Raw genomic sequence first — 10,169 nt, forward strand, 5'->3', positions numbered from 1 at the left:
AAAGCCAAAAAAGCCAACAACTATGTAAGGATTGAAGGTCTAAAAAGAATATAAAAAATAGATCCAATTGAAAAATAGATAAGTTTATTTTAAATAAGAGAGTTGCGCTATATTTATCAGTAAATAATCCTTTCAAAAATTAATCCAAGTTTTTCTCAGATCAAAAATTAATTCAAGTTAAAATTAATTTTTTTGCAATCCAACTAAAAAGCCATGGAACACCCAAAATAAAATTTTAACTAGAATGATATGAATCTCGTGTAAAACTCACACTCAAAAACTGACTTGTAAGGGGAGAATGTTTAAGAGGCTTAGGTCTCGTTTTCGTTTGGAAAGTGTTTATTTTAGTTTTAAGTTAAAAAGTTATTAAAAGATTAATAAATTATTAAAAAAAAGTTAAATATTCTTTTTTTCTAAAATAAAAAAATATCATAAGTATATCAATTTTTTTACCTCATATTTTAGTCCAAAAAAAATCACAAATTACAAAAATAAAAAATTCACAAACGAGGTCTTATATGCACGAGTGATAATTCGGTAGTCCGAAAATACGGTCACGTGGTGTTTCATGGTAGTATAATTGGTAAAAAATGTGGAATATTAATTATTTGTATTATGGTAGTATAATTAGTAGAAAAGGTGGAATATTAATTATTTATATTGGATAATTGAAGAATATAAAGAAGTATAATAAATGATGATTGGTAAAGGAATATAGTTACGTGATACTTTAGAACTATTATATAATTTTCCTATATGGACATTGACAAAGCCTATGTTAACCAATTTGAGATTGTAACAACAAATAAAAATCCCATCCAAGAAGAATTATTTGGTTTCTTTGCATTCTAAATTCAAATCTCCAAACAAAATTTTAAGAACTTTAAAATTAAGTTGAAACAGATCAAATAAATTCTCACAAATCCTAATTTAAAGAAAATATATCAAAATCAAATTAATTTAAGGGTAATTAATAAACAAAAAAATCAATAAGTATGCAATGTAAAAAAATGTTTTCACCAACTCCTCCCCCAATTTTTAAACTATTAATCAATTGACCTATCTTTTAAAATATAACCATCGTGAATGTGAAGGCAAACTAGTGACACTAGGCCATGAGGACTGCTGTGCAAGGAAAAGAATAAGAAGAGGACAGAACAAGGTAAGGAGAGAATAAGGCAAGGTTTGAACAAGGAAAAGAACAAGAAAAGGAAAGAATAAGCGAGGGAGAGTAGAAGGCAGGGTTTGAACATACCTGTTAGGAGCCTATAATCTAAATATGGAATATATTAACAAAGTGAATGAACTGCATTCTCGGAGATTCCAAGATTTAGAAGAGCAAAGACGACCCCATAAGAGAATCAAAAAAAAAAAAGACCCTATACGAAGAAGATACAGAGAGAAAGAAAGAGGATTCAGGGAATCATAGGGTAGGTTTCTTTGGGTTTCTTTGAGTTTCTCTCTCTTCACTGCAAAGACAGAAATGGGTGAATCGCCAACTTGTCTTGTTCGATCCTTCTCTCAACCTGCTGGCACTACTTCCACTGAACCCGAAGAGGTTTGTCCAAAAAGCACAATCTTCTTCATTTTCACAGAAAACCCTAGTGGGTTTTGATTTTTCTGACATGGGATTGCTATTTCTTTGTCGTTTTTTTAATATTATTTTGACAATACTTGATTTGTTACTGTTCTCAGTATTTGGTTTTTCATTTGAGTTCTTGATTTGTCCCTTTTGCTAGTTATAGTTTCTTCTTCTGATTCTTCTTCTTCTGATTCTTGTGCTCCTTTCTTTACTAATAACTGCAATCATCAACCAATTGCATGGGAATTTCATGTAATGCTTAGTCAATGTTGTTACAGCAAATTACGCCCGTAGTCTTGTAGTTTGTTTCTTGTGTCAATTTCGTTCTTATAGATAGTTCTAATTTGATCAATTCTACCCTTGAATTCTTCACATTTTGTGTCAGTTTAGTGTAATTGATAATGCCAATTGAACTGAAATCAAAGGGCAAAATAGTCTATTTCAAAGTGATTGATGGATTAAAATGATTAATGCCCTTTTTAAATGTACCATTTTCTCTTTGATTTTTGTCTAATTTCTTAGCAGATGTTTATCAATTGAACTAAATTTACACAATGTGAAAGGTTAAGAGGCAAAATTAATACAATGGGAACTACAATGACTAAATTGACTAAAGAGTCAAATTATAGACACAACTGGTATAATTTGCCCATGTTTTATTAGAATCACAAAATAATAGGGTACCTTGTTAAAATGTTTCTATCACATGTGTTCTTGAAGTAGATTATATTTGGAGTTGGGTATGTATGTCTTTGCAATTCTATTTAAAATATATTAGTGGATACATGTGTAAGCTTTGATGATTTTACTAAGAAACACTTGAAAGAATCTCATTACAGGGAGATCCTTATTGTGCCCTGACAACATCAATCTCATTTCGGAGGTTCATGTTGGAATCATTGGCGTGTGAAAAATGGTCGTGTTTCTCTAACAATCAGTACTTGGAAGAAGCTAAGAAATCTTCTAAGCCAGGTTTAGTTGCCCAGAGGAAAGCTTATTTCGAAGCCCTTTACAACAGAAATGGTGCTAAGAAACCTGCAGCATTGCTTGAGGAGCAAAATGCAGCGTGTAATGAACCAAATGTTATGGAAGAGACATCCAGAGACAGCTCAAATCCTCCACGAATTCCAACTAGGGTGCTTACTTTACTTCCTTGCCTTCACCTCATTCACCTTGTTTGCTGCTTTGTGCATGTGCAATAGCGTGCTAGTGCACACTGTAACACATAGCTGAGATAACGTTTTTGGTTTTTGGTAAACTGCAGGCATCAGCAAATGGGTTATCAGTGCATTCTTCAACAGCTCCTCAAGAAGAAAGAAGAAGGTTGTTTGTTTGCTTAACCCTTTAAAATTGTGCCATTTTTCTACGTGTATGTATATTCGTCTTCTTTCACTAAAATGTTTAATTTCATGGTTTACAGAAGTAAACCAGTGGATGATTGCTCAGTTTCTAGAAGGCGGATAGCAGATGGGAAATCACATGGGATAGAGTAAGATCTTAGTTTGTCTATGTTGTGGATTGTAGAGTTTTGATTAGATGCTCATATCACTATCTACTGAGTGTAAAGATTTTGTATTGCATACTAGGAACAATAGCTCCAAGAAAGTTCCAAAAGTCCTGCTAGTATTGTGTTTCTGGCACAAGGTATTGATAAGACGTGGATGCAACCTAAAAAAAGTAATAATAATAGTAATAATAAAAAAGTACTCCCAGTTTAGCGCCCATAGGATTGGGGTCTAGGAGGCATAGATTGGATACAAGCCTAACCTTGGCATTATTTGCACAAAGTGGTTACTCTCATGGTTGAACCCACAAACTATCTATCCAAAATGAAGTAGCTTCCCTTGCACTTTCTGTTATGCTGCCTTCTGTTTGTTACTACTCATGCCTAATTTATTTCATATTAAATACATATGTCAATACCATCCTTGCCAGTTATACCATTACAGTTTATAGGAACCAATTTTGCAATTCAAGTATCACTCTTCCTCATCACATGTGAGAAAACCTAAACAAAATTTCGTGCAACACAATTACTCTAACGATGTTATGCAATAATTCTAAATTTTATTTAACACTATGCAGCCATTTGAAGACCTCAGGTGTATCTGGACCCAAAGCACGACGTCCCACAGTACCCTCCCCTTTTAGCTTGAGGTGTGAAGATAGAGCGGCAAAACGTAAAGAGGCAAGTCCAGATCCATTCACTCCATGTATATCTGCAGTTTTACTCATTTATTGTTATGCTGATGTTTTTTGCTATCTTTTTATCATTTGCTGTTTCAGTTCTTTCAAAAGCTAGAAGAGAAGACAAATGCCAAGATCTTAGTTTCTGGAAGGAGGATAGCAGATGGGAAATCACATGGGATAGAGTAAGATCTTATTTTGCCTATGTTGTGGATTGTAGAGTTCTCATTAGATGCTCATATCGCTATCTACTGAGTGTAGAGATTTTGTATTGCATACTAGGAACAATAGCTCCAAGAAAGTTCCAAAAGTCTTGCTAGTATTGTGTTTCTAGCACAAGGGATAGATAAGGCGTGGATGCAAACTAAAAAATGTAATAATAATAATAATAATAATAATAATAATAATAATAATAATAATAATAAAGTACTCCCAGTTTAGCGCCCATAGGATTGGGGTCTATTAGGGGTAGATTGGATACAAACCTAACCTTTGGCATTATTTACACAAAGTGGCTACTCTCATGGTCGAACCCACAAACTATCTTTCCAAAATGAAGTAGCATCTCTTACACTTTCTGTAATGTTGCCTTCTGTTTGTTACTATTCATACCTAATTTATTTCATATTAAATACATATTTCAATACCATCCATGCCAGTGATACCATTACAGTTTATAGGAACCAATTTTGCAATTCAAGTATCACTTTTCCTCAGCACATGTGAGAAAACCTAGACAAAATTTCGTGCAACACAATTACTCTAACAATGTTATGCAAGAATTCTAAATTTTATTTAACACTATGCAGCCATTTGAAGACTTCAGGTGTATCTGGACCCAAAGGACGACCTCCCATAGTACCCTCCTCTTTTAGCTTGAGGTGTGAAAAAAGAGCGGCAAAACGTAAAGAGGCAAGTCCAGATCCATTCACTCCTTATATATTTGCAGTTTTACTCATTTATTGTTATGCTGATGTTTTTTACTGTCTTTTTATCATTTGCTGTTTCAGTTCTTTCAGAAGCTAGAAGAGAAGACAAATGCCAAGGAGGCAAATAAAGTGTATCTCCAAGCAAAAAATAAGGTCATCTCTCGACCTATATTTTAACGGTGATTGGATTAATTGATTGAATTTTTTTTTCTTCTTTTTTTGACACAAGCAATGCAAATGAAATGCATACCTCTCACAGACCTGAAGAACTAACAAGAGCAAGTGCCTAAATGTCTTGGTCCGGTTTCTAAGTAATTCATGGACGAAATAATTGAGAAACACAAATAGCCTCAGTTGATCTGAAGTTGTTGGGTTCAATAATTCATGAGAAATGTTTAACAGAAATTGAACCCCTTGGGTGTCATAGGGGTTCAATTTCTGTTAAACATTTCTCATGAATTCTTAAAACTATTTGCTTTTCTCTTGTACCTTCCCTGCCAGCACTGAACCTGTTAATGTAAATTCTTTGTAGCAGATCTCACTGACACAGCCTATGCAGGTTAAGATGAAGTTAGTTAACCTGGGACATGCTCAGAGGTAGAATCTCATGACATTCCGTCTTGTTATTTCGATTTTTGGTTCTGCTATTTTTCTTTCTATCATCGAATTTACAAGTACTTGGTTATTCATAAACTTTCTGGATATTCACTAACAAAAAAATCCTGGATATTCTGCTTGTCTTGTTAATTGATGTTCTGGTCTTTTAGATTGAATCTTAGATGGGTTCAGTCATTTGGGTTCAGTTAATTGATATTTGTTTTTCTCTTTTGTGGGTTCTTGGAGGCTGAAGCCAGAAAAAGACTAAACTATTTTAATTTTTTCCTCCTTCATTTTGTAATAATTTGTGCCTTGTTTACTGTTAATATTAGTCTGTTTTCTTCTTCAAATATGAGATTTTGGAAATTGAGAAGATTCAGTGAATTAGATGCTTGGCATTACCCTGGATTTGTACTAGGGCCTTCTTTAAGTCTAACAGGAGTTTTGAGTTTTTGACCTTCAGTTTGTAATTTTCCACATACTGCTTTAATCACTTTATTTACCATGTTCTTTATTGATTGTGCAGCGAAGAAACAAGGATGAAAATTGGCAATGGAGTGCGAATGGGGTGGGAAAGGTGCCGTGAAAAACTGAAGCTACAGGAAACTTGCTACTTTGAGTGGCAGAATTTGATAGCAGAAGCTTCTAGAAAGGGATTTGTTGGTGAGGAAGAGAAGCAGTGGGACTCCTATAAGATCTTGGATGAACAACTTGAGCAGGAATGGTTGGAGAGTGTTGAACAAAGTAGAAAAATGGCAAGACTGAAAGGTAGCAAGAGAGCACCCAATTCTCTTGAGCAAAGGAGGAAAATTTCAGAGGCCATTTCTGCCAAATGGGCTGATCCTGCAAGGGCATATGTTGCATTTTCTGCTGAGAATGTATGCTGTTTATTTGGCCTAGTCCATCTTGTTTGCTTTTCATCAAGTGATCATTTAATTCACTTTGTCTAACCCTCCAAATACGGAAAACATTTTCTGCTGATTTTTGGTGTTTGGTACAATAGAAAATGGAAAATGTTTTCCATGGTCAACGAAAAATAAAATTATTTGGGTAGAAAATATTTTCCACCATCATCACCACTAAAACCACCACGCCACGGCCACTACCACCACTAATTACATAAGTTTGAAGAATGTAATGAAACATAGAAAAATGTTCTCTATGGAAAACATTTTCTGGAAAAGAAGGTTTCCGTGGAGAATATTTTCTGCTGAAACAAGCGAAGCATAAATGTTCTGAAAAAGGGGTGGTAGCCTAATCCTATCAAGCTCTGGGTTTTGCTGCCATTCCTAAATGGATGACTAACTTATTACTAGTACTAGCTATGCATATGCCCCTTAGACTACATTAGCACGAAAACGGTGTGCAAACAGCTAATTGATGGGTATTTGAATTGAATCCAAGTACACAGAAAAAAGTAGAATATTTGATGGACGAACGAGGGATCCTTTTGAGCGTGTTATAATAAGAAAAGCCTTATATCTTGAAATTAATTCATGAAGTTGATGATAAAAATCTATAACATATTATTGGAGCTTAACATTCCAAGATATCGATTTGTAGATGTTTCAACCTACTTTGTTTTTTGTCTTGTGATACACCATTGAATGTCCAATGAATAAATCCTTATACCCTCCGTTTTCTGATATAAGACTTGAACTTCTATGCTACTTTTTACATAGAATTTCTCCAACTTCTTTTTTTTTTTTTTTTGCCCTCTCTTTTATCCTGTGTGTAAGTTCCCAACATCTACTGATTATTTGTGGAGAGAGAAGTATCAAACGATTGGTAAGTTGGACTGAATATAAGTTCTCCCTTTTGGGCCCAAGGCTCACTTGTGATTTGTGGTGATAATCTGTATATTTCATTGCAAAGTATCAGAAGAAAGATAGTAATATTTGTCCCACTGTAATTGAGATAGTCATTATAAGTTAATAAACCCTTTTGACTTTTTTTTATATATCACATTAAATTTGCCAAAACATGGTTTGTTAAGCAAGTTTTATCTTTTCCCACTAGGCATACCATGACAGGGTTTGCATTGCCCTTTATAAATATCATGGCACACCAGTTGGAGCAGAAAGGAAGCGAAAGAGAAGGCCAAGTAGTGAGAGACAACCCAGAACACAGAATCCCACAAAGAAGAAAGCTAATGACACTGATAATTCCACAGGGAATGTGACTGAAAGCCAAAAGCGTCGTACTAGGTTAAGAAGTAATATGCCCTTATTTAAGGATCCTTTGGCAAGCTCCAAACTAGAGATGATAAAGAACATTAGAGCAGAGAGAGCAGCTGCTGAAAATAAGAAGACTGAAGCCATTGAACGAGCAAAGTAAGTGCCAATTCTTCTTCAATTATATTGTATTATATATTTAACAAGGAATTAAGAGAATATGGAAGCAATCCACTGCTTGTTTGGTGCAGCTTATGGGGACTACTTATCAATTATTTTATTTTATTTTGGGAATCTATGTGAGAGTTTGGTATAGCTTCTACTTACAACTAAGAGGACCTCCAGTCTTTGATCTTTTTTTCATCGAATTTGAATGAAAATTTGATTAAAAGCTTAGTGGTTGTTTGGCATGCTATTTTAGCACATTATCCTATTTAGGTCACAATTATCATATTGAAGTCACATCATCTCTCTACCACATCACTTCAAACCCAACTCATATTTCACGTTTGTACGTAAAAGGTCAAAAAATATACTAATCTAGCACTTCCCAAACAACCGCTAATCTGATACAGAACACTACCATCCTTTCTCTTTTTTCATTTTTCATTTTTCATTTTTCATTTTTTGGTCAAATATTTTTGAAAATTTTCGATCTTCTCCTAAAAACTTGTTTTAACCATTTTTGGTGAAAGAAAATCATCTCCAATCCTTACTCTTTTCAAAATTTCATCAAATTTGAGTAAAAATATGACTGTTGGGAATTTGGTGAAAGATTTGGTTCGTCATTGATTTGTGAAAAAATAGCCTCTCACTTGAGATTTGATGAAGAAGTTGGAGGACACTTTTAACCATTATGTAAGATGCTCTAACAAGCCAAAAATATCTTAAATAAACTGAAAAAGCTGATTGTTGAGAAACTGAGGAAGGATGCATTTAATTTCTACTTTATGATTATTATCTTTTAGCTTATAAGAAATTGTACCAAACAAGCCTGAGTCACTAACAATCGGTGGCTGGCTGAGTTATTGTGTGTACCTGTACATCTGTCACTACACATCATATGCAGAAGTGCAGAAGTCAGAAATGAATTGCAAACACCCCTCCTCTCAATTGACGTCGAGTCCCTGTTGATATGTTAGTCTGGTTTAGCTATGATTTATCTGAGGATTCTATTCATAGATTTATAACATTTTACAGGTTATTGAAAGCTGAAGCTGAAAAGGCTGCAAAGGCTCTTGAGGCAGCTGCAACAAAGAGCCCTCTCGCTCAAGCTTCCCTCATTGAAACTAGGAATCTCATAGCCAAAGCAATTCAATCCATAGAAATTGGACAGATTGATTCTCATGGGAATGGTAGACACCCTTCAATCGCCTTAGCAGAACTGGTCAACCAGGCTGAGAGAAAATAATCCAGGTATTCAAGGTCTGAGCCAAACAGATCATGGAGAAATCAATCATTGTGTTTGGTTCCTATTTTTTAATTCATTTTTTTGAAAATTTTGGAGTTTTTGTTTGGTTATTTTGAAAACCAGACAGTTTTTTGAAAACTAACATGGGAGTATTTTTTGATGTGACAATTTTTTTTAAAAAAAAAATTTATTTCTCTCCTTAAATTGTAGGGAAACTTGAATATGCAATAATGCATTTTTTTTAAAACCAAGCAAAGATTCTTTTTCAAAATAGAGTTTTCAACTCACTTTTTGGAAAAATAATTCAAAAAAATGGAACCAAACATGATGAGCCCAAACAGTAGAATCAAGTAAGAGCGATTATAACGACTTTGGTTGTGGTAAATTCAACTTCCACGATTTGCTTAATGGTAAGGAGGAACTTATCAAACAAGCATGAGTGATTATGGTTTGCCTCCATCAGAACTGGATGGTATAATAAAACAATGCAGCTTCACTGAGCAACTAAGTCAGCTTGAACTGAATGGGAATGGAGCAAAATTTCAGTCCAGGAAAGAGGAAACACCACCCAATTTCGTTGCAGGCTGGTTGAAGTGGTGGATGGAGATTAGGCTAGTGTACAAAAATGTTGTGAAGTTGGCCGAGTTTTCATCTGTTAGAAGGTAAATTGACTTACAGTTCACATCTTGATTGTTGCGGCCATTTTGGCATGAGAATGTTGCAGTTTAACCCTGTACATTGAGGTGCTACTGCAGTTGTCATGTGAGTTTCTTCATATTTATGGCCAACTACTATATGTATCATAATCACAATTTCCTGGGTTACTAAAATTCTGGTTGGAAGGATGATATATTAGTGTAGTTATTGCTGTAATGCATCTTTGCAGTTACAATTGAATTAGGCACATCCATGTCATTGTAGACCTATATAATTTTATTTTATTTATTTTGGTTTTGTATACAATTTTATTGTATCCATGTTTGAGTTATGGAAATAATGGCCTTGCAAAAAAGCTCATTTTAGATTATATAATTTTATTCAAAATCTGACACAATTGTCTCTAATGACGTTTTGATACATTTGGTGGGTGAGTTTGGATTTGTTAAAGTTGAAAATCTTAATAATACATTGTCAATTTGAACGGTTTAGATGTTATTTGATCATATGATTACTTGTATATGATTAACTTAATTTTTTGCATTAACTTGTCACATGAGATAAACGGTTTAAATCACTAATATAGACATCCCGATTGGTCTTACAATGCACCAATTTCACAGGATCATCAA

The 10,169-nt window shown here is 34.1% G+C and overlaps 2 protein-coding genes across 2 annotated transcripts; both read left to right on the forward strand.

Annotated features, from left to right (window-relative positions):
- Positions 1–1,156: 1,156 nt before the first annotated feature.
- On the forward strand, positions 1,157–6,246 carry LOC145823079 (uncharacterized). The gene is made up of 10 exons (XM_082922117.1): positions 1,157–1,558; positions 2,422–2,718; positions 2,847–2,905; positions 3,003–3,071; positions 3,668–3,770; positions 3,869–3,954; positions 4,579–4,681; positions 4,780–4,851; positions 5,234–5,295; positions 5,822–6,246. Exons 1-10 carry the CDS (start codon positions 1,484–1,486, stop codon positions 6,243–6,245), a joined length of 1,350 nt encoding a protein of 449 aa, XP_082778243.1. The 5' UTR covers positions 1,157–1,483; the 3' UTR covers position 6,246.
- A 1,063-nt stretch (positions 6,247–7,309) lies between these two features.
- Positions 7,310–9,839, forward strand: LOC114304960 (uncharacterized). Its single transcript, XM_082901069.1, has 2 exons — positions 7,310–7,628; positions 8,670–9,839. Exons 1-2 carry the CDS (start codon positions 7,516–7,518, stop codon positions 8,878–8,880), a joined length of 324 nt encoding a protein of 107 aa, XP_082757195.1. The 5' UTR covers positions 7,310–7,515; the 3' UTR covers positions 8,881–9,839.
- Positions 9,840–10,169: the final 330 nt, after the last annotated feature.

This window comes from Camellia sinensis, chromosome 1 (assembly GCF_055761805.1).
Source record: "Camellia sinensis isolate YWXY chromosome 1, ASM5576180v1, whole genome shotgun sequence".
Taxonomy (NCBI): Eukaryota; Viridiplantae; Streptophyta; class Magnoliopsida; order Ericales; family Theaceae; genus Camellia; species Camellia sinensis.

Coding starts and splice junctions, on each gene's coding strand:
- LOC114304960 (XM_082901069.1), top strand. CDS start 7,516: ATGCCCTTATTTAAGGATCCTTTGGCAAGCTCCAAACTAGAGATGATA. Junction 7,629..8,669: donor GAAGCCATTGAACGAGCAAA/GTAAGTGCCAAT, acceptor AACATTTTACAG/GTTATTGAAAGCTGAAGCTG.
- LOC145823079 (XM_082922117.1), top strand. CDS start 1,484: ATGGGTGAATCGCCAACTTGTCTTGTTCGATCCTTCTCTCAACCTGCT. Junction 3,955..4,578: donor GGGAAATCACATGGGATAGA/GTAAGATCTTAT, acceptor AACACTATGCAG/CCATTTGAAGACTTCAGGTG. Junction 5,296..5,821: donor AACCTGGGACATGCTCAGAG/GTAGAATCTCAT, acceptor TTGATTGTGCAG/CGAAGAAACAAGGATGAAAA.